The sequence below is a fragment of the Desarmillaria tabescens genome (assembly GCF_030435595.1).
Source record: "Desarmillaria tabescens strain CCBAS 213 chromosome Unknown EV420scaffold_16, whole genome shotgun sequence".
NCBI classification, from domain to species: Eukaryota; Fungi; Basidiomycota; class Agaricomycetes; order Agaricales; family Physalacriaceae; genus Desarmillaria; species Desarmillaria tabescens.
The window spans coordinates 186,187-208,058 of record NW_026848315.1 but is presented as its reverse complement, the minus strand read 5'-3'; the positions used below and the strand labels follow the sequence as shown (position 1 = coordinate 208,058).

Sequence of the window (21,872 nt, the reverse complement as noted above, 5' to 3'; positions counted from 1 at the left end):
TTCTCCTGCTCCACCGAAGAACCCCTCGGGGAAGAAGTCCGACGGATCAGTCGGATGAGGCATCGGCTGGGGCCGTCTATATGGTTCGCACCCCCGTTGGGGTGCCCCTGGGTTTACCAGGTTCCAGACGATGGCCGCTCTGTGCCAGGTTTCTACTTCGAGGATATTTCTCATGAGGTATACGTCCCCCATCTGCTTAGCCTGTCGATAATCCTCTCCTGCTTCGGAGAAGAGCCACTGCGGGTCTTTCTCCATATCCTCCATCATAATTTCGTACAGCCCGTGCCAGGGCAATAATTCGAAGATCCCGGGCCTAGGTATGGGGCCCTGAAGAAGGACCTGCCTGACCGCCGCCATTACCGTCGGCTCCAGGGCCTGGTTTGGGGGTCGGGTCGGCATTTTCTGCCTCCTTCCTCTCTCGGGCGAGTCGGTCGATCTCCTTGTTTCTCCGCCACCTTCCGATGTCGGAGTCCTCATTGGAGATCTCCTCCTGGTAGACTCTCCAAGCTCGAGCTCGGGCCTCGAGGTCTGTTCCTGCCCTTCGGGCGTATCCGGAGTAGCGAACGGCAGCGGCTCGTATCCGGTTGTCAATTTCGGCGGGAGTGGCGTCGGGCTCGACGGGTAAGTCCCAGAAGCCATTGGGCCCGTAGAGGGCGTCCTCTTCGGCACGTCGGATGCGTGCGTCATGCGCTCGGCCTCTGTCCATTCGGGCCTGAACCTCTGGGGACTCCCAGACATTTCGAGGGAGTCCGAGGGACTCGACGTACGTGTGGTAGAGTAGGGGCCACGGACGCTGTGCGAGAGGGAGGGGGTCGGCGAAGGCTCTCGACGCGACAGAGGGCGTCCAATCGGAGACTCCGGCGACGCGCTCGGCGGCAGTAACTGTCCCAAGTTCGTCGGTGTTGAGATCTGGGAACTCGCTCCAAAGCTCCCCATCCGTCGGCTCGTGCGCGGAGACGGGGGCAGTGAGTATTGGGGCCTCGGGGACCGTAGGGAGCGGGTCGGGCTCTCCTCTGGTCGGGACTCCGGCCACAGGAGTCTCTTCCCCGTCGTCGGCGTAGACCCAACTGGTGCTGGGGATGCCAGGCGACTGGGGGGCCTCTATTGGTTGGCCAGGCCCTTGGAAGAGGCTGTGGCTGAGTTGTACTGGTGGAAGCCGCGGAGGCTCCGAGGCCAAGCTCGCCTGAATCGGCGTCGTAGTCGTCCTTTTGCCTCTGTATATACCTTCTGCGCTCTGCTCCGATATCGGAATCTCCCCACTGGGCTTCGACCCACTTCGTGGATGACCTTCCGGACCAGTTGTCTCCGGTATAGGTTGCATCCTCCTCCGTATTCGGGTAGATGTCGTCGAGGAGGTCGTCGAGGCGGGTTCTTTCCCACTCGGTGAGCTCGTCCCCTTCGTACTCGGTGTCAGGGCTTTCTTCGCCCGCGACCAGAGGCCTGGTGCCTTGTCCTCGGCTTCGGTCGGGGCTTGACTCGCCTTCGACTGAAGGCTGGTCGAAGAGACCTGGTAAGGGCGAGTCTCCTCCGTCGAGGAGTATGCTCCTGGTATCGGTGATGTCAACGGAGTCGGTTGACTCGTTGGTGGCGCTTCTGTAGGAGTCGGTGCTCGACTCTGAGGATCGCGAGCTGGGTCGCGACGATCCGTAGAGGGACTCTCCATAGAGAGAGTGTAGTTCTGGCCTTGGGGTTTCTGGTAGAGTTTGTTGCGAGGCCGCGGGGATATCTATCACCTGCGGGGGATATGCGGGTGCGCTGGGCACGTAGTGGAAGGGGAGCTGAGGTCGGACCCTTCTCTGTTGTCGGCAACAGCGGAGTGTGTAGTACAAAGAAATGGACAAGAAAAAGGCGATAAAAGTTACGAAGATTGCAGGAATGGCATCGGACCAGGGCATCCGTGTAGAGATCTATCCTTTGCGTAGGTCGACGATTGACCATGCAAGCTGGTATACCGCAAGAATGGTGAGAACGATTAGGAGTGCGATGATCAGGCTAAGGTCGGTCTCGTAATTAGAGCCGTTCATTAACGAGATTTCGCAGGTCTCGTCGGGAGGAGTGCTCGTTACTATTAACAGCAGAACTGTTAAAATAGAGGCGAGCTGGAGGGCGAGGATGAAGGGTTTCGTGTTGGGATACGTGGTGTCCTTAAACGAGGCGGGGATATAACGAATACAGGGCGGCTAGCAATCCTGCTAGTACCACTGCTGATATTCCGAGCCTGATGAGAACAAGGGTGAAGGTTACAGTCACGAAGACTGCGAAGATAAAGTCGTCGTAGGTAATGAATTCAACAATCAACCGAGTTACTAACAACAGAAGGAGTAGCCGAGGGGGTATTAGCCACAAGGCTAGCGCAACGAGGTAGTGTATCGGATGAATGGTGACGGTGAGTGCTTTTCCGTTGGTCCACTCGCTGTACGTTGACAAGCACCGGGTTGTCCACACGAACGTAGGCGATGACCTCTCTGGTCAAGCGGGGTAATTTCTCGTAAAAGAGTTGGGCAGCGCTCTTTCTCGGAAGTGACGCTGAGCAACGTAGAGCGAGCTTCGGCTAAATGTTAGCCACTAACTCTAATCGACTTAGATCGTGTTAGGATCGCTACTCGCACTTCGGTAGACGATACACCAACAGGTCAAAGGCGACGAAAGTCGATGGGACACTTAGTCAGAAGAACGGAGTTCGATGTTAGGTAGAATAAACCTTAGCCGAAGCTGGGGTTTAAGCCAGCTGAGGCTCTACTTAAATACACGTTGAGTAGACTAAAAATAGTGCCGCAGCACTGTTCGATCAGAACCGCAGCACTGGGTAAGCATGTATGCGTAAGGAAAAGGAAAGAAAAGAAAAAGAAATGAATAAACCGTAACAAAAGCGGCTTTAGAAACCTGGAGGTTGGTATCGAGCAGTGAGCACATCTGGTCTTGTTGTAACTCTATGTGGCTGACTCCTCATAGTCCAGATTTTGTCGAGATTTTCTGAAGTGTGGCATGATCTGTTGAGATAAGTGGTAATTCTCCAGCCGCTCACCCGGATATAGCAGGGAACCCTCGCAAACAGGCGAGGGTCATCGTCGTTCGTCTACCTATTTATCTACATGCCGTGTACACTAATAGAAGCAATATGAGGTAATAAGGAAAGCTGAGGAGGAGAACAGATGAACGGTGCTTCCTACTGAAGATCCCGACGTCGACTGCACCATGATGCGTGACACTTGACATTCCAACATGATCAGTTTGGGGTTGGGGGCGAATCCGGGTGATCCTGTCGCTGATTCGCAAGCTGGTTTTTGATATTGAATTCGTGCACACTACTTGTACCTTCTTCCTTCTCCCCTCATATCCTTACTATTGACAGGCCCATACTAGATATATGCTCAAACGCAAGCCCAGAGGGTCGAGATAGCACAGCTCACCAAGATTGAAAGGCAAAAGCACAAGAATGAAGGGTTTAGTCCATATTTGGTGGCGTTGATGAAGAGGCCGTACTCAGTGTCTGAAGGATTTCGTGTGGTATGTACGCATCCATGCTGCTGTTGATCTGATAAACTAAACTTGTGTTTTAGGCTCCTTCTGGCTGCGTTAAAAGGTTACACTTTCATATCTTGAGTGGCAACACTGCGACGGTGATTCTTCATTATAGTATTTGTATATGTATATAGATGTGTAACTTGCTATGTCAATAACAATGATATTTATCCTGTTACTGCAACATTTGCCGGTTTTCCTGTATTATTGATGTGCTACATGACACGAATATATGTCCTGTTAAAATCATTGTGACGGGAGGTTTGATGTTTGTTCAAGCCTAAGGTTGACATTACTAGTTTGATGTAGGGCATTAAAAACAAGTAGAAATGATAGGCCTCCAACAGTAGCAATGAAGTAGCAGCAACATCAGAGTGATGTTGGCACAAGCTCTTCAAACAAACTGTGTTCTGACCTCTCCTTGACCTCTCGCCAGGTTGGTGTAGCAGCGACTGCGTGTACCCTTCTGCATAGGAGCAGTCCTTTGCATCCTCTTAGGTAGGTATGATAACCACTTGATTGAAGAATAGCTACTACAATGTGTACTTAAACAAGAATATTTCGACACTTTTCAGTAATATACAGATTTTCTACCCGCCTCCATCGATATCTATTGGGAATTTGCAACACCGACACTTTCTCAAACCTTTTCCCTGGCAGTCTTCGGCCGACAATGCAAGATGTGGAATACAGTTTATAATCGCAAATCAGTGTGTAGGTGTTGTCAGGTATCGGGTACTTGTGGGTGGCTGTGATGTTGAGATGTTCTGTCCCATACTTGCCTTGAACGATCAACTCTCCGCGTCGATCACTCCCTTCCGCAACCTGATCCAACCCCCGCACGCACCCCTTTTCAATACACTCCGCATAACATGAGTCTTCACCCATCTCCTCATTCCGATCAAGGTCGATGAGGGAGTAACCACCCACAGGCAGAGGCTTCATCATCAGCTGGTCCCACGATGGTGTCCATTTTCTGCCTGCATTGCCCGGTTCAGGATACGAGAGGAACAACATCCTCCGAGTCCACGAATCCATCGAATACACGAGTGCTGTCCATGCGTCCTCGAGAGACTCAGTCTCATAGTATGCTGGTATCGTCTTGGACCGCAGAACAAATGCCAGTCCCGCGACTTTGTCCACTGGGTTGGTCGACACCCGATTCCGCATCTCCTCCAGCACATCAAACACTCTCGAATTTGAAATGTCCTCCATAGACTGCAGCTGCTTGTGAAACCTGGTCAGTAGCTCAGTCTCATACTTCCCGTACTTACACTCAGCATGCATTGGTCCATCTGGTGTGTCCCCAGCAATCACCCTTTCATAGCCAAGCTCCTGTAGTGTCCATGCACGTCTAAACCAGCACCGATCACTGTCCAAGTCGCCATCCTTCAAACTCAGAGGCCGACCCAGCCCACTCAAGTACCACACCACACGGTTCTGAGAATACACTGCTCCGATGGTGGGCACATCCAGCTTCCACTCTTCCGCACGCATATCCTCACCCGGTCCACCCTCCTGTCTCAAACAGAGAACGTCCAACCATGCATACTCCGTTGCAGGATAATATTGCCGGTGGTCCTTCGCTTTAGAATAATCTCGCCGTTGCTCCACTCGAAGATTGAGGATCTCAATGCGGACAAGGTTGAGGCTGGCATCTTTCGGGATGGGAACGGGCCATTCGTATCCGTTGATGGGCGTCTGCACATCGACACGATCCTTCTCATTCATCCAAGCATGCGATATTGGCCGAAGCTCATCGCTCATAAAGCCGATGCCTGTGCACCACCATGGCACCACCCGATTACTGCACAGATCCCACACACGTCGAGGCGGCAAATCTGGTTGAACGATCCGGTTACCACCGAGTGCGTTTCGCCGCCTCCGCCGGTCTGCATCTTCCCATTCGCGCAATGTGTCTCGTATCGTGCTCCAGTCGCGGGTGTACCATACCTGGCGGAGGCGGCCATATACCATGCCAAAGTCGTAGTTGTTTTTGATGCACTCTTCAAGAAGGGAGGAGAGAGATGGTATCAGGGTGTGTGATGTTCTGAGTGTGATGTTGAGTTGATCCAAGAGGCCCTGAACACCGAGGGTAGCACAGGGAGTGTCAGCGAGGCGGGATGGTATCACAGGCTTTCTACCGGTGTACGCCCGTTGCAATGGAACGACAATTGATGATTCCTCTTGGCCCGTCTCAGTGAAGGCAGAGATGGTGACTTTGGGAGTTATGAATTTCCTCTGTATTCGTTTGCAGAATGACTTGGCCCGCTGACGCCAGGATATACGATCACCAGAAACCATGCCGCCGAAAAGGGATTGGACTCGGAATAAGACCTTGAATGGTGCTAATGTCATCATGACGAATACTCAAAACGAGAGGAATAAATGACACGTACTATTTACTATTTTCCAGGCACAGAAGGTCAAGGGAGTACCAAACGAAAAGCTGTTGGGCTCGAGGCATCACAACGTCACAGCCCAAATCCTCCCTGGCTGTTGTGTGTAAATAACGTGATAGAAATCTTCGTTCTATCGATCTCTTAGGTGCTTTCCTGCATGGATTAATTTAGTTCGCTTGAATCGAGGACGTTCCCAGTTCATTTTGCAAGGCCGTGATCCCTGAAGATATGGAGGGAGAGTGGGTGATGTACACCTCTGCGGCGTCTACGCCTTGACAGTCATGGCACCTGTCATATTTGGCTATAGTTGTTAGGTGCTTTGGGCGCTTCCTGGTCCTCGCAGACACCATCCTTAGCATTCGTCTCGAGCATAGCAAAAGTCTCTCAAGAATATCCCGCCATATCCAACGGGAAATGAACCATATTTGAAGTCGGTGTTCCATTGAAAGAGTAAATAATCCGAGTCCATCTACATGGGACTGGTATAGATACAATGCCTCAGGCTCGTTCCGCCCGAATGCCTTTACCGATGGAGAACGAGTTGTATGGTACATCATACTACACGGTGATGAGATGCTACCGAGATCAAAATCAGATGAAGAGAGCGGTGGATCTGATAAGACCCAAACCTGATATTAAACTAGGTACCGTCCAACGATGGACTCGGCGGACGTGGTACTGAAACCTATGGCAGAATCGTCGCATGTGATCAACAATGCACACGATATGTTTCTTTCCTCCGGAGATGGTTTTGCCTAAGAAAATGATTAGTAGGCCGAACACACTATCTGAGAGAAAAACTCACGAACATATCCCGTAGTACAGATACCAGCAATTTGACCCCAGGTACCATGCCAGTCCACCACCGTTTCAGTAGACTCTGATGATACAGTCACGGGTCTACAAGATGGTCACGGCAGCAGTGCTAGTTTCACCGCCGAGTGTCGGGAGTACTGGATGCTAGAAAATATGTGAGATGGGAAGGAGGAGGTTGGATAGTAGATAATGTTCATTAAGCATCGAGTAGACTTGGAGCTTCTTTGATGTTGATGATTAGTTGAGAGGCTCGTATGTTCATGGTGCAAGGATCGTTAGAGGCTTTTACAGAGTGAGCTTGCTCTGCAGTGGTAGAGTGGCGTTTCTTCGTTTGCTTGGTGGTGGTAATGTAGCTAGGGTTCAGTGAAGGAGGATACTGGGCGTTCGTCCCAGAATCTGCTCTGGTGGATAAAGGAGAAAAGACAGACAGCTACGCGGTGGAGGAGGAGAGTGCCTAAGCAGAGTAGATGCGATAGGGCAATGGAAACAACTGAGAGTCTGCTTGCAAGTGAAGGTGCTCGGCGCTGGTGAGGGCTCGCGGGCGGCTCGTCCGACTATCATGTACGACCGAGGAAGGCGATGGGATGAAGGCTGCGTCTGAATTGTGAACGGATGTCTTCGGTGATTTTGTTAGTGTAGCGCCTGCTGAAGATAGCAAATCTGCGATTTCGACCGTTCTGGTAATGATAGTCGGAACGTGAGAACGTCCGAGTATGCACTGCCGTCTGAGAGCTCGATTCGATCGCATCCCTTCAGTCTGACGCGTACTAAGTATTCCGACAACCCTTTATAGCTTTACCCTCGGGTTGCACCTCATCACTCAATGATGGCAATCCCAAAATGAGTCATCGGAAGCTCCGTATTCCATGGGACATTCTACGAATTGCTCGAGATGCAGTGTGCTGATGGCCTGCGGCGGTGGAAGGAGATGAAGGACTGAGGAATGATGCAAAGCATACGCTCGAGAGCTTCAATAAGCCCTCTATGAAAATGCTCCCCCCATAGTTTGTTACACGATGAAACGTCGGAGTGACAGATGACACGGATGATGGAGACGTGTTCGAGAGTCGGGAAAATATGACGTACGGAAGGAGAGCGTCCTGTTCCCAGTCAGAATCACGGTCGACGTGGATGGAGGGTCGCAGGAAGAGTAGATTGTGGGATCGAGGAGAAGAGTCCAGACTCCAGTCAGATTCAACGTCGGGAAGGGCTAGTCGTAAGTCGACTGTGCGTGGGTACGCCCTGATCTGTTCAGCAACTTCAGCATGGAAATTGTGATAATTGGCTGGGTTACACCGATCTGTAAACTATCTTCTATCTCAAACGTCTCTTCTATTGACTAATCATCCTTTCAGTCTCATGCAAATGCTTCGCTCGCCCGGTTTGTACGTACAGTGTTGGTGTCGATTATCGGGATGACGATATCGAAGCATGCACAAAACCTGCCATCATTTGTGTCCCCTCATGGAGACAATGCCGCCTCAACATTGACGACTTGCTTATCAACTGCGCTGCGGATAACAGACAAACTAGACAGGACCCTTAACGTCAAGGTCGCAAGTTTATCTTGACTATTCGCGGGATGAAGGATTGACGGAGACATTGAAGACGAGTATTAGCTATGGGTAGGCAGGATGAGCACATTGACCCACGTCTGTTTGAGAATGGATTCCGATCGTTGGGCGCGGCATGGGCAATTTCAGTTGCTAGTGGCATGCATGGCATCATCACGGGCATGCAGTACGACGACGAAAAGGAGCATCGATACATCGTCTATCTCATCATGGATGTCCTCCAAAACTTGGGTCAAGAGATGACGAAATATGTCCTCATATGTCAACAGACGAGGACAGACTTTTACCAGAAATTCTTGGCAGAGAGTCTTCCCATCTTCTTCCTCACTTGCTGCACGACTACTTCCTGGTGGCGATTGTGGTGAAAACTATCAAGAACAAAGAAGATGCTATGGTAGGATGCTTTGCCTCTTGTGATGCTGAGCTGACTCTTCTCACCAGGATACTTTCATCTTATTCCTTTTCCTAGTCTTTTGGTTTTCCCGGTTCTGCTCTTGTTTGATTTTCGACGAATATATAAAGAGATACATAGTACATTGTAATATAGCGCAGGTTTTTGAAATCGACGGGCAGCAATTGTGTGAACCCTTCATAAGAACAATCCTTTGCCCCTCATGTAAGCATGATAACCACTCAAGAAGAGCTACTACGATGTGTACTCAAATAAGAATATTTCGACACTTTTTAGTAATATGCAGATCTCGGAGCTGACTTGATTCTTCAGCAGATATTTCCAACACGGACACCTTTTCAAACCTTTTCCCTGTCAATCTTCGGCCGACAACGCAATATTGGGACCACCCTCTATCAGCGCAAATCAGTGTGTATGTGTCGTCAGGTATCGGGCACTTGTGGGTGGCTGTGATGTTGAATGCGTGTTGTGTCCCATCCGCGTCTTCAACGATCAATTCCCCACATCGATCACCCCCTTCCACAACAGCCAACCCCCGCACCAACCCCTTTTCAATGCACTCCGCCTCACACCAGTCTTCATCCATCTCATTGCGATCAACTTTGAATGTGTAGGCATGATATGCGGGCAGAGGCTTCGTCATAAGCTGGTCCCACGATGGTCTCCATTTTGTGCTTGCATTGCCCGGTTCAGGATAGAACAAGAACAAACCCCCCCGAACCTCCGCACCCATCGAATCCATGAGCGCTGTCCATGCGTCCTCGAGAGACTGGCTTTCATAGTATGCCGGTATTGTGTTGGACTGCAAACGAAATGACAGTCCCATAACTTTGTCCACCGGGTTGGTCGACACCCGATTCCGCATGCTCTCCAGTGCCTTGAACATATCATGATACATGCTGTCATCTATAAAATCCAGCTGCTCATGAAACCTGGTCAGTAGCTCAGTCTCATACTTCCCATCCTCATCTATTGGCTTGGTATGCATTGGCCCATCCGGTGTGTTCCCAGCAATCAGCCTAGTCCAGCCAACCTCTTGTAGCGTCCATGCCCGTCTAAACCAACACCGATCACTCTGCAAGTCACCCTCCTTCAAACTCAAAGGCCGACCCAGCCCATTCAAGTAAATCACCACCTCGGTCATATGATACACTGCCCCGATGGTTGGCACATCCAGCTTCCACTCTTCCATCCGCATATGCTCCCCTGGTCCACCCACCTGTCTCAAACAGAGAACATCCAACCACACGTACTCCACTCTAACACAATCGTTATCCCGGGCTCGAACATGGAGCATCTCAATGCGGATAAGGTTCAGGTTGGTGTCTTTTGGGATGGGAACAGGCCATTCATATCCATTGATGGGTGTCTGCACATCGACACGACCCTTCTCATCCATCCATCCATGCGATATCGGCTGAGGCGGCCTCTGCATCCCTGTGCACCACCATGGTACCACTCGATTGCTGTACAGATCCCACACACGTCGAGGTGGCAAATCTGGTTGAACGATCTGGTTACCATTGAGCGCTGTCCGTCGCATCTCCCAGTCTTCCTCTTCCCATTTGCGCAGTGTGTCTCGTATAATGCTCCAGTCGCGGGTGTACCATATCTGGCGGAGGTGGCCATATGCCATGCCAAAGTCATAGTTGTTTGCGATACAATCTTCAAGAAGGGAGGAGAGGGATGGAGTGTCCAGGGTGTGTGATGTTCCGAGTGTAGAATTAAGTTGATCCAAGAGGCCCTGAATGCCGAGGGTAGCGCAGGGAGTGTCAGCAAGGTGGGATGATATCACAGGCCTTCTACCAGTGTACGCCCGTTGCAATGGAACGATGATCGACGATTCCTCTCGGCCCGTTTCAGTGAAGGCGGAGATGGTGACTTCAGGAAGAGAGATATCCTGGAAGTGTTATCAATTTCCCCTCTGCTTGTTTGCTGAACTGACTTACCCTTGGAGGCCATGGTTCGCGACGAAACATCTCGCCACTGAGGAGCAAAGACCTTGGGTGCTTGTGCTGAGTACTCGAAACAAGAGGGATCAATGATACATACTATTTCTTATTTTCCAAGCTCAGAGGGTGAAGGGAGTACCACACGAAAAGCTGTTTGCTCGAGGCATCAAAACTTGCAAGTCACAGCCTAAATCCTCCCAGGCTGTTGTGTGTTGGTTGTGTATAAATAGCATGATAGAAGTCTTCGTTCGCTCAAGCTCTTAAATGCATTCCTACATGTATTAACTTAGTTCGCTTAAACCAAAGACGTTAGCTTAGAGACTGGGGTTGTAAGGCCGCGATCCCATTAGATACGTCGGGAGAGTGAGTGGTGTACACCTCTACGGCGTCTAAGGGAAATCGTGATTAGCAGTGCCGGCGCTTGTCATTTTTGGTCGTAGTTGTCAGGTGCTTTCGGCGTTTTGATATCGGCAAACGTAGCAGCAGTCTCTTCAGAGCTAACTCAGGCCATCCCGCCCTACACATTGAAAAATAACTCCTGTAGGGCCCGCTGAGGGGCAAAGCCTGCTACGTCTGATTGTATTTTAATTTAATACATGGTACACTATGATTGTCTATCGGATCTTAGTTGCGTCAGTTCCTTTAGTGCCTTTTGGTGTGCGGCGTCGATCTCTAGTACGAATGCCAACAATGCTTCGTCTTTCTTCAACAACTCATTTAATTGCTTCTGCAATTCCCGTGTGTTACCGATGGCGCAATGAAGATCAGCCATCACCCTTGCTAAGTGTCTTTTGCATGTATCGGCGTCCCAATCTTTGATTTCCTCCAACAGCCTGTCATATTCATCGTGGTCTGGACGACCATGAGGTCGCGTAGGGCTCATATTGGTCTTTCCAGAGTGGAAAAATTCGTTTGCGAGTGTCGGAAATGTGTTTTTTGAGGGGTTATCTGTGGTTGGGGTTGGTGATCTTGAATCGTGTATGGTCAAGGATCTGCTGGCAGGTACAGAGAGCATAGGACAGGTGATTATAGATTCATTTCCTATTGTCGTGTCGTCGCCTCTTTCGTTTAGAGGAACAGGGGGCATGGTTACAGGTGGTGATTTATCTGACCTCGTTTGTTGGATTTCTGAGAACGGTGTCGGCATTTCAGGGTTTAAGGAAGATGATGACGGGCGAGGGGAAAGCGTGATTCTGGGTGTCAACTGTGCTATCCGCTCAGCCGAACCCAAGTTCTGATGAGGAGTGACTTTGGTAGGGTACAACAATTTCGATGTACTCGATCTCGTCGCTGGAGTTTTCAGTGAGTCCATCTTCTGCAGGGTTAATGTGGGTCTAGGTCGTGTCAACGTGTTCAAAGCTTCGGCAGGCGGATCTAGCATCTCATCCTGTGAATCGACCTCGTCGTCTTCATCCGCTTCTAAATCTACTTTGACGCGCCTTCGTGAGGTCGAAGGAGACTCGGAGCTGCGTTTTCGTTTTCGCCCCCTTTTCATACTATTGCCACTAAACGTGCACCGTTTGGCTTGCAGATGGCACTCCCGACATTTCGAATGGTCCTCCGAGTTTGGCCAATGACAGGCGACTTTATGACTGCAAGTTTTGCACTTAGAAAAGCGAACATCAGTTGTTTAATGTCTCATTTGAATATCCAACACTCACAGGCATGTTTGCTTCTGTAGGAATCAAGTCCCAAGTGGAAATGTCGACTTTTGATACTTTGGTCTTTGATAACGTGCGAGAGTTACCACGGTGTACGTTCAAGAAAACCAGTTGGCACCAAAGTTCAAGCCCGATTTTTGATATAACCTTGTCCTTGTTAGCTGGGCCCAAGTCAACGACTAAGTCTCGTAATTGGGTAAGCCATTCGACAGACGGCTGTTCTGATGGGGTAGCGTTCAATGAAAACTGTAGACGGTTTAGCTCAATCACATTGATCACTTATTGACTCACCTTCTTCCATAAGTCATCCTCGTTCGCTTTCTTTCTGACTTTAGGAGGGCCAAAGCGTAGCGGTACCTACAAAACAAATAGGTGGTTTAATGCCAGCGAAAAAGCAAGGAGATGAAACCTACAGCATTCGACAACACTCCCGGCAGTTCCTGTGGTTTTGGTGGCGGTTTTGGCGTTGACGCACAAGTACCAATCCCCTTCAAAAAGTTGTAGTCATTACACCGTACACGAAACTGAAAATGACAGCTCGCACCAATGTATGAGAGGCCGCCATAGACGTCGTCGTCTGTCTTCTCACCGCCTTGGATCTGGTACTTTGCCCATTCTTCATGCTTCCTGTCGGAGTAGATCCTGTTGACGATCTCTTCCCCATGCCGGGTTCAGTGTTTTGAACAATTTGTATGTCTGTACTGGCGCTAGGAGTTTGGATTTGTACGACTTTGGGAGGAGGCGCATCCCAGAGCACATGTCCCTCCACAACGCGAACTGAGTGTAAGCATTGTACTGCCTCTGTGACTGTGTTCTTGAGATGATGCTTCAGTTAATGGCCAGTCTCGGAGCGTCGAAGTTTTACCTGAGCAGCAGTAACCAAGTCCCATTGCACCGATGATCTATTTGATTCCAGTTCCATCCTCTTTTCAACGTAGTCCCTGATGGCGTCGTTGATCTTGTCAATATCGTTGGGCTTCGTGCCTTGCTTAAGCAAACCTCGCATTCTAAGTTCATCTTGTCCAACCATAACGAAGGTTTGGAGTTCCACCGCATGTTCAACGACACTGGCGAGAGTAGTCATGGCAATCAGGAATGAACCATTGAAATTCAGAAATATTTGCCACATCCATCATGTTATCGGAGAAATAGTACCGCTCTGACCCGCATTGTCGCCGCTACTCCAAGGGAACGACTGGACTGCATGTGTGATCAGAGATAAATTACTACTAAAGACCGATACACTTACTGAAAATGTCTCAAGATCAACACCATCCATAAGATGAAGAACTTTGATGAAAATGCTGACGCTGAACGTCGGAATAGAAGCGCGACTGCTCCCTGGTACGAAGTACTGTCACGAGTAACAGGAGTCACTGTAAACAAAGTGACAAACAAAGAAACAGCCACACCGAAAATTTGACTTTAACAGAAATTTATGTGTGGCGCGCCGTTCAAATTCACCACACATAGAAAGTCCGATGACATACGGCTCGGGGAGCTGTCAAAAACTCGGCTACCATCCATCCTCCCTAAGACCTTCTACTAACGTAGCAGGAATAAACCATATTTTAAGTCGGCGATCCTTCAAAACAGTAAATAGTCTGAGTCCATCTACACAGAACGAGAACCGTGCTATTGGACTGGTAAGGATACAAAGTCGCACGAATGCCTTTACCAATGAGAACAAGTTGTGTAGTACAGCATACACGATGATCAGGCGCTACTAAGATCAAAATCATATGAAGATAGCCCTTGATTTCATAAGACTCATGCCTGATATCCAACAGCTTGGTACCGCCGAAAGATGGACTCAGCGGACGTCGTAGTGAAATCTACGGCAGGATCGTCACATGTGATCAGCAATTCATGCAATGCCTCTCCTTCCTGCAATGGCTTTGCCTAAGAATAAAGATTAGTAGGCTGAACATACAATTTGAGAGAAAAACTCACAGTTACAGAGATTCTTCATTCAGGTTCGCGAGTTATATTGTTGCCGGCTGGCGATATCTCAGGGGAAGGGACGGGTGGACGTCCAGTCTTCTCATCAGCGCAAATCGATCCAGAAAACGAGTTGAGAGGATACGTCCGAAAGAGGCCATACCTCAATGTTCGGAGGTTAGGAACATCCAAATCTCCGACCGTCAACAAAGTTGCCACAGATCGATAGAACGTTCGCCAACGACGGGAATCCCAAAATGTGCCATCGGAAGCTCACGTATTTCATTGTACATTCTCCAAACTGCTCTGGATGCAGTATGCTGATGGCCTGCGGCGGTGGTAGGAGATGAAGGACTGATGAATGGTGCAATACATATGCTCGAGAGCTTCGACGATCCCTCTTTGAGAATGCTCCTCTGCAAAGCTCGTTGCACGATGAAACGGCCGAGTGACGAATGATGGAGACATGTTCGAGAATTAGGAAAATATGATGTACAGAAGTGTAGAAGGAGAGGGTGTTGTCCCAGTTGGAATCACGGTCGCCATGGATGGGGAGTAGCCACCAGCGGGAGAAAGAGTAGATTACGTGTTCAAGGAGTAGGGTACAGTCAGATTCAGTGTTGTGAAGGGCCAGCCGTGAGTCGACCGTGAGTGGGTACGCCCTGATCATATGCATGTTGATCAACGCAGACTGGCTGTAAACCTTCGGGACTATAGCATCGATCGATGTGCTGGAACATTTTTTGGAGAGGATATCACCGTCCTTCGCCAACGTCAATTGACATGGCATATCTTCCTCACCACGGAGGGATAACTTTGGTCGAAAGAGTCGCTTGCGAGTTTGGAGAGCCGAGGAGCAACGCGTCTGATAGATCGTTCACGGCACATGGTCTTGGATCTACCAGTGTGGAGATAGCGCTGTTGAAATGACATCGAACGCAGCGGCTAAGTCGCAGGAACATAGACCAAATGGGAATTAATCCATGAAGACGACACATGGTGTGTTCGTCCTTCATCGGAAGTCACTTGGATAGGCTTGTTAGCTTCAATGTAACGGCCATTCGTGATAAGCTCACTGGATCATTCCCAAATGTATGTACGTCTTCATAGTTGATAATGAAACGACGAGGAAACAGGAAGTCTTTTAAGCATGCATCAGATCACATTGCACTACGCAGTCCCGAAGACTTTTACATACCTTCGACTCCAGTATCAGACAACCCTATCATAAAGCCGTCCCTATTCATACAGGCCAGCTCTCGAACCCATCGCAACGAACACTGGATGCGCCAGGAGGTGGGATAACATCCAGATTAAAATGCAGCCATAATCCCACCTGTAGAAGGTGAATAGCTTGGCGGGATCGCGAAATCGATTGATAGACAACGCGTAGAGAAACGGGAGCAGGGAATCATCGTTTTACAGTAGGTCCAGTGCGTCACCGGCGAAGTCATCTATGTTATCGAGCCGATATATCCCTGATACGTCTTCCAACAGTGTTCGAAGGGATGCCCACATAAATCTCCTCAGAAACTACATCCTCCTTCACCTCGCTCAGGCTCTTCCCTGCTTCTTCCGTGCCCCCAAAATTCATATAAGCACACTGTCGTGAGGTTTCCAGTGTCGGAGGCCGGTTCTTGTCGGAGTGCATTCTCTCATCATTTGCTGCTTCTGCGAGGTAGGGCTAATCGACGCTTAGGGAGAAGGAGAAGAGAATAGAAAACGAGATAGATGCAGAGGCAGAATGGTGAGAAGGAAACGATCGGAGCAGTGTTGAAAGCTCGGGCATGTTTGGTTTTTGGTGACGTCAGGCTTCTTGGATTCCTTCCCAACGACTACACCGAATTTACGATTCACGGCAAGCAATTTTTGTCGTCACTTTTGCAGTTGACCTTTGATTAGGACTACTAAATCCTCAATACCAAGGTTGATTTCCCCGCGATGGACACACCGAGAGAAACAGACGTCGACATTGTTGGACTTTGAAGACGGATCGGATGAGAACTCTGGCTTGTGTGCTTATAGTGGACATTCCGTCATTTTCTACTCTCACGTCGTCGTTGAAGTACGGGTTTTGGCGCTAAAACAGTACACCTTTATTCGGGTAACGACAAACCAAACGAACTCTGTCAAGACAACGCTGTCGAAAACTGGAGCAAAGGGAAGAGAGCGCTGAAGAGATGACGAGAGCATATTCAGAATAATAGGTCACCCTTCCGTCCCCCATATCATTCAGCCGTGCTCACTCTTGTCGTAGCCCATGTCAGTTCCCTGGAAGAGCACCCACTACGCCGCCTTGACATGCATCACTCGTAGAACAAGAAAATAACGCAACCTTGTAGGCGGAACCCAGTCCTCTGAGCATTTGGCTCCTCTTGAGGTATCGACATTTGCCGAGGTGTGTTTTGAGGGACAGAAGGATGATAAGGGCAGTGGTGGAATTTGGCTAACCTACATAGGTTTCGACGCTGGGACGACGGGTGCCTCGGGATAGGCACAGCCAAAAGGGGGAGATGTAAGTAAGGTAGACAGAGGAGGTCGTGATTATTTGCGGGATTCGCGTGAGGGGTACATATAGATGCGGGAGGATGTGGGAAGAGTCCCTTCTGCTAACCATTACATTGTACTTACATGTAAGTAAAGCACATATATCAGGAATTTTATAAATGCATTTAAAACATTGCATAATTTACAATAGAAATGAACGCGAGAGAAAATACATTGGAGAGAAGGGTTAGTATGTCTGTGTAGCTAATCGAAGGAATAAAGACACTGCTCGGTGCCAAGACGTTCTCTTCCAACCATTTCGATTTCCTCTCCCATTATAGTCTTAGTCGGAGTCTATCGATACCTCCATCGTGTTTCGCATCCCTCGTTGTTTATAGCATGGTACTTGATCCAGGATCTTCCGACCGAGCTCGACAGAGAGATGGATTTTCGAGACTGCGACCCAGAGTCCTCTCAGTCTCGTCCTCATAGCCCGCAAGGCCCGAACACGGTAGGTCCCGTACCAGTTCACCACCACATCAGCGGACTCTGACGCCCGCCTAGGATACAACCACCATACGAGTTGGTCACGCTGGCGGCAGCTTCACCGTTGGTCGAGGTTGCCGTGTCGGATGTACTGGACGCCAGAAAATGTGCGAGGTGTGAAGGAAAAGGTGCAAAAGAGCATCGAGCAGATTTGCAGCTCCGAGAGGCGTTCCAATGTGGTGGGCGATCCTGACCTTTAAGTTGAGAATGTCGGGAGAGTCGTCGGGAGCGGGAGGAATGTTAGAGCTTGCGGTGAGGAGGCGTGAGCATTTCGTCGTTCTCTTGGTAATGATAGCTCGTTTTATAGTCTGCTTGGTGGGCAGTGAACTGAAATGCGCATGGTTCGTAGTGGACTATCATGCGCGACTTTGTTGGGTTGGGTTGTTGTAAGAATTACCCAACAGCGTCCTCCCTCAGAACACTGGTATCGAACGCATTAAACCCTGCCTTGTAGAGTCTTGACGACATTGTCTGCGTACTAGCGTTGGATATCGGCCCGCAAGGCATTATTGATGCGGAGTGTGGAAAAGGCGCAAATGTGGGTGACGAAGGAGTCACGTGCAGAGGCGGATTTCAGAGATACAGACACTACGAAACACCATTGCCAACCTCACCCGCTCTCGCTATCTTCCTCACCCGAACGCGTCTCCCGATACGCCATATAAAAATCGTCAGAGCGCCCTCTGAGAGGTTGGCCTCACAGTCAGTTTCTGGCGTCCGAGTACGTTCCTTCTGTTTGATAATTTCGTATCGGATTCCGAGATGCTCGTCTTCACGTATCTGCACTCCAAAGACCTGGTACACGTCATGGAGAGGCGCAGGGTGGATCTACTTGCATGAGAGCGGAGAGTAAGGGTTGATCAGTGCGGCATTTCTACCAGAGACCTCTGCATCAGTACTAGTCCTGCCCATGATCCTAGCAACTCACAAACATCGTATCAACCCTCGTTGTCCTACACGTTCATCAGGATTTGTTGCGATTTCGAATGACGACCGAGCATCTAGGAGGGCAGTGATTGGGCCCAGAGACGGCGCAACTGACTCTGGTGAAACCTTACAAACCTTCAGGATGAACATAGAGGAGAACTCTTCGTGGTCTAGAAAGGGAATTTTGGAGTTGCTCTTGCAGATGAGAGTCGCCTACCATGTCTGGCCGTCCGTATGGGCGTGAAACAAGAGTGATGGTCGGGGCGTATGATAGAAGGTGCTTCGCCACGTGTAACGTACACGTTGCCTGATGAGTAAATTATACGTTCTGTGCTCTCCATATAGCTGCCGAGGTCTTTTTTTTTGTACCGCACGCGTGGATCCAAATTTACTATCATCTCGAGGAACTGGATTGATTCATTAGATAAAATCTCATCTGGAGGACATCATCTAGTCTTTAAATAACTCTCAGGGAATTCCCGCGTCGACTTGTAAATCAGTACATGGATTCATTCTAAAAGTCAAGGCTCGGACTGTGACTCTGTGATTCAGAGAATAAGCTGAATAAAGATACGTGCTGTTAGAGTTAAAGCAGTAACCCTTCCAATTCTTCCAGTTTCCTCGCTGCAATCTTGGCTGAAGTCTATCGATGCCTCCAAGATGTCAACAATGTTTCGTGACCTTCAAGTGATTGGTACCTGGCCACGACGACTGTAGATTACTTTCCGATCCAGGATCTTCCGGCTGAGCTGGAAAGATATGTTCGAAACTGCTGCTCGCATGCTACGGCCCAGTAGTTCCCTCGATCTCGTCCTCGTAATTCGCGAGGCTCGAGCTTGGTGGGTACCGTACCAGTTCGCCACAACTTCAGCAGGCTTTGACGGCCTGCTTAGGATACAGCCACTGATATACAAAGTGGTCACGGGCGGCAGTATCACCGTTCGCTAGGCTGAGGTTAAGATTTCTGTATCAAGTGCACCGGATACCAGAAAATGTGGAAGATAGGAAGGAGGAGATCTGATAGTAAATAGCGTTCATTAAGCACTGTCGAGTGGATTTGCAGCTCCGAGGGACGCTCCTTCGATGTCGACAAATAGGCGGGAGGCCCGTACACTCGTGGTGGCTCGATGGGTCATTAGAGGCTTTTGCAGGCTGAGTTCGCTGTGCGGTGATAGCGCGCGGATGTTTCGCCGTTCGCTTCGTGAAAGAGCTGGGGTTTGGCGGAGGATACCAGGCGTTTGTCCTTGAGTCTGCGGAGAGACAGCTACACAGTGGAGGGATGTGCCGGGGCAGGGTAGATGAGATAGTACGTTAGAAGCAACCGAGAGTCCGATTGTAAGCGAAGCGAGGTAGGCGCGCTCAGTACTCAGTTCGCAGGCGATTCGTCCGACTATCGTGTACAGCTTTGTTACGACTGAAGAAGAATAAGATTTGGGTAGAGATTTCCAGGTGCTCATCGAATCGATGTAGCCTCCATTGAGTTCGCGATCTCGACCGTTCTGATGATGACATGGATGATAGTTAGAGCGTGAGAACATCTGAGCACGGGCTGATGTCGGCCCCTTACTCCGACTCGACTCGCACACCGACGCATCACTCCACTCTGACGCGTCGACAACCCCTTACTTACACCCAGGCTCAAGCCCTTTTTAGTAAGACCGCGGTGCCATTTCTCTCTGGTTCTTACTACAGATCCGTCTGCACTCCCTCGTAGAGATCAAGAATTGGATGATACACCCACTTCACTCGAGTCGCGTCATCTGAAGCATCCCCAAGGACGTGGAAAAGAATAAACAGAATGCGGCGGACCACCAATCGAAGATACAAGATGACATTGGGCCTATAACTGGTGAGCAGTTTTCTCGACTCATCAGTCTGTTGAAGAAGAGTACTGACTGGCGCTGAAGACGAGGCTAGGTGGATCCCAGTGTGGAGCGGAAGGATGCAATATGTCGTTGGTCGCCGTGGTTTCAATGAAGAGGAACAAGAGGAGGAGGACGAAGACGACTTTGAGCTCAGAGATGAATCAGACGACGTCGAAGAGGGTTGGGACGGCGAGGCTGTACTTGAAGTAGGCGGCGAAGTTGGCGAAGAGGCTCAGTCGCAAAATCCAAGGCCAATAAAGACATTCCTCCCGCGACAGATCACTGAGGTGTGCTCTGACCCGACGACGCTACCAACAAGTCCTTCCTGGTACTCTCCATTCGTGGTTCAGCCGAGTACGACCTTCGTGACTACGAAGATCAGCTCATAGAGCATTTCTACTATCGGAGTTTTCATCTCAAGTCGGAGAGGATTCCTTAAATATCTCGATATCCTCATCTAGTGCACGAAGCTCACACCGTGGAGCTGTGCGGATGTTAGTGTCAATGCTGAAGTTACTTTGCGAGACTCGAGGGATGGTTGTGCGATGGATTTTTCATGAACTAGCAGAAGATCACCAGGCGAAGGCACACCTGTTCATCGTTCCTGAGCTTCACCGCGTTCAGCGCAAGATTTATCCTACTGCGTATGGCATCAGTAAGCCCATTCTTATTTGCACACCTACCAGCGATGAAAAGGTATGCTTATCATGTTGCATCTTGATTTCATCGCTGATAATTCTTGATACTTAGACCAATGTCCCTATGCTATCGAAGTCGGTGAACTTACGGGTGACTCCCAAATGACGAAGCAACGGATTACCGACAATCATCATATCGAGAATCCCCTTCTGTCTTTCGATCATCTGAACCTTCTCTACGGTCCACATCGCATTGGAGCTCGTGTCAAGAATCAAGGCCAATCCTAATCAGAATCCTGTATTCATTCGAGACACATTTTCCCAGGATGAGGTCACAAGGCTCTTCTATGGACCTCGGCGGACTCTCCAGTACGGAATCAAGGTCTTGCTGCGACATCCGTGGAGACATCTGCCTAAACACTGGCGAAGGGACGTTTTGGTATAGGCCAAGGGTCCGACGGTGTCTTTGTTGGACATGACTGTACACAAGACGCGGCCATCGAGGCTGATACAACAGACAACATTGATGAAAAGGATTCTACAGAGTTGGCGGACCTTGACCTGGATGTTTGACGTGGGTGTCTGGAGCTCGCAGAGAAGGTTGTGCTTCCAGAGCTTGCAGACGAATAGACGAATCGAAAGAGTTTTTATATTTCGACGCGTCATATCGATCTCACGAGTGGTCCACCAGAGTTACAGGGGAGAAGGCAATCGCTGGCTCACAATATCGAGGGACAAATGTTGTCTGCTACAAGAAGTCATCGACCAGGCTGGAAAGAATCAAACCCTGGTTTTCATGCACTCGCGCGAAAACGGCCAAATTCCTGGGCGACATGAGGGTGGAGAAGGAGACAATCACCTAGTTCGTCAAAGCTGGCGGCGTTACATGGGAATTTCCGACTGAAGCTCACGTTGAACGACGTCAAGTTCTTGGTCTCCTTCCTATTCGTTTCGGTATCCATCACGCCACTGCGACGCTAGCCTGAGGTGTCAATCTGCCAGCCTGTACGATCATCATAAAAGGAACCCAGATCTACGTGTAGGTCGACCGCAGTACGATCCGTACGACGTTACCATTACCTCCGAGCTCCAGGACTACCTGAGTTTGCTCAACGACCACCTGTCTTTT

At 49.6% G+C, this 21,872-nt stretch overlaps 7 protein-coding genes across 7 annotated transcripts; 3 read left to right on the top strand and 4 right to left on the bottom strand.

Annotated features, from left to right (window-relative positions):
* Positions 1 to 3,965: 3,965 nt before the first annotated feature.
* EV420DRAFT_330307 (uncharacterized protein) lies at positions 3,966 to 5,987 on the bottom strand. The gene has a single exon (XM_060481729.1). The coding sequence runs from the start codon at positions 5,881 to 5,883 to the stop codon at positions 4,069 to 4,071; it is 1,815 nt and encodes a 604-aa protein (XP_060331004.1). The 5' UTR covers positions 5,884 to 5,987; the 3' UTR covers positions 3,966 to 4,068.
* A 2,073-nt stretch (positions 5,988 to 8,060) lies between these two features.
* Positions 8,061 to 8,850, top strand: EV420DRAFT_330229 (uncharacterized protein). The gene is made up of 2 exons (XM_060481728.1): positions 8,061 to 8,708; positions 8,756 to 8,850. The coding sequence occupies exon 1, from the start codon at positions 8,362 to 8,364 to the stop codon at positions 8,677 to 8,679; it is 318 nt and encodes a 105-aa protein (XP_060331003.1). The 5' UTR covers positions 8,061 to 8,361; the 3' UTR covers positions 8,680 to 8,708; positions 8,756 to 8,850.
* On the bottom strand, positions 8,760 to 11,077 carry EV420DRAFT_330414 (uncharacterized protein). The gene is made up of 4 exons (XM_060481730.1): positions 10,779 to 11,077; positions 10,676 to 10,727; positions 9,071 to 10,607; positions 8,760 to 9,021 (listed from the first exon to the last, which is right to left on the bottom strand). The coding sequence occupies exons 2-4, from the start codon at positions 10,686 to 10,688 to the stop codon at positions 8,961 to 8,963; spliced, it is 1,611 nt and encodes a 536-aa protein (XP_060331002.1). The 5' UTR covers positions 10,689 to 10,727; positions 10,779 to 11,077; the 3' UTR covers positions 8,760 to 8,960.
* A 177-nt stretch (positions 11,078 to 11,254) lies between these two features.
* Positions 11,255 to 13,678, bottom strand: EV420DRAFT_1540311 (uncharacterized protein). Its single transcript, XM_060473075.1, has 7 exons — positions 13,589 to 13,678; positions 13,205 to 13,539; positions 12,884 to 13,153; positions 12,753 to 12,827; positions 12,631 to 12,696; positions 12,340 to 12,585; positions 11,255 to 12,284 (listed from the first exon to the last, which is right to left on the bottom strand). The coding sequence occupies exons 2-7, from the start codon at positions 13,466 to 13,468 to the stop codon at positions 11,283 to 11,285; spliced, it is 1,923 nt and encodes a 640-aa protein (XP_060331001.1). The 5' UTR covers positions 13,469 to 13,539; positions 13,589 to 13,678; the 3' UTR covers positions 11,255 to 11,282.
* A 560-nt stretch (positions 13,679 to 14,238) lies between these two features.
* On the bottom strand, positions 14,239 to 15,166 carry EV420DRAFT_330145 (uncharacterized protein). The gene is made up of 2 exons (XM_060481727.1): positions 14,293 to 15,166; positions 14,239 to 14,241 (listed from the first exon to the last, which is right to left on the bottom strand). Exon 1 carries the CDS (start codon positions 15,068 to 15,070, stop codon positions 14,459 to 14,461), a length of 612 nt encoding a protein of 203 aa, XP_060331000.1. The 5' UTR covers positions 15,071 to 15,166; the 3' UTR covers positions 14,239 to 14,241; positions 14,293 to 14,458.
* An 845-nt stretch (positions 15,167 to 16,011) lies between these two features.
* EV420DRAFT_1479441 (uncharacterized protein) lies at positions 16,012 to 18,484 on the top strand (the record flags this gene model as incomplete). Its single annotated transcript, XM_060469579.1, has 12 exons — positions 16,012 to 16,154; positions 16,183 to 16,293; positions 16,538 to 16,542; positions 16,623 to 16,678; positions 16,740 to 16,795; positions 16,979 to 17,013; positions 17,166 to 17,282; positions 17,332 to 17,492; positions 17,663 to 17,699; positions 17,796 to 18,015; positions 18,107 to 18,162; positions 18,282 to 18,484. 12 exons carry the CDS (start codon positions 16,012 to 16,014, stop codon positions 18,482 to 18,484), a joined length of 1,200 nt encoding a protein of 399 aa, XP_060330999.1.
* Positions 18,485 to 20,182: 1,698 nt separating this feature from the next.
* On the top strand, positions 20,183 to 21,031 carry EV420DRAFT_1479440 (uncharacterized protein; the record flags this gene model as incomplete). The annotated part of the gene is made up of 3 exons (XM_060469578.1): positions 20,183 to 20,392; positions 20,631 to 20,760; positions 20,856 to 21,031. 3 exons carry the CDS (start codon positions 20,183 to 20,185, stop codon positions 21,029 to 21,031), a joined length of 516 nt encoding a protein of 171 aa, XP_060330998.1.
* Between the last annotated feature and the right edge of the window lie 841 nt (positions 21,032 to 21,872).

Bases quoted from the DNA above. Each gene is read 5' to 3' on its own strand.
- EV420DRAFT_330229 (XM_060481728.1), top strand. From the start codon at position 8,362: ATGGGTAGGCAGGATGAGCACATTGACCCACGTCTGTTTGAGAATGGA.
- EV420DRAFT_330145 (XM_060481727.1), bottom strand. From the start codon at position 15,070: ATGCCATGTCAATTGACGTTGGCGAAGGACGGTGATATCCTCTCCAAA.
- EV420DRAFT_1540311 (XM_060473075.1), bottom strand. From the start codon at position 13,468: ATGTGGCAAATATTTCTGAATTTCAATGGTTCATTCCTGATTGCCATG. The intron at 13,154-13,204 runs GTAAAACTTCGA...CATCATCTCAAG, and splicing joins ACTTGGTTACTGCTGCTCAG to AACACAGTCACAGAGGCAGT. The intron at 12,586-12,630 runs GTGAGTCAATAA...AACCGTCTACAG, and splicing joins AGGATGACTTATGGAAGAAG to TTTTCATTGAACGCTACCCC.
- EV420DRAFT_330414 (XM_060481730.1), bottom strand. The intron at 9,022-9,070 runs GTTTGAAAAGGT...GAATCAAGTCAG, and splicing joins CGAAGATTGACAGGGAAAAG to CTCCGAGATCTGCATATTAC.
- EV420DRAFT_330307 (XM_060481729.1), bottom strand. From the start codon at position 5,883: ATGATGACATTAGCACCATTCAAGGTCTTATTCCGAGTCCAATCCCTT.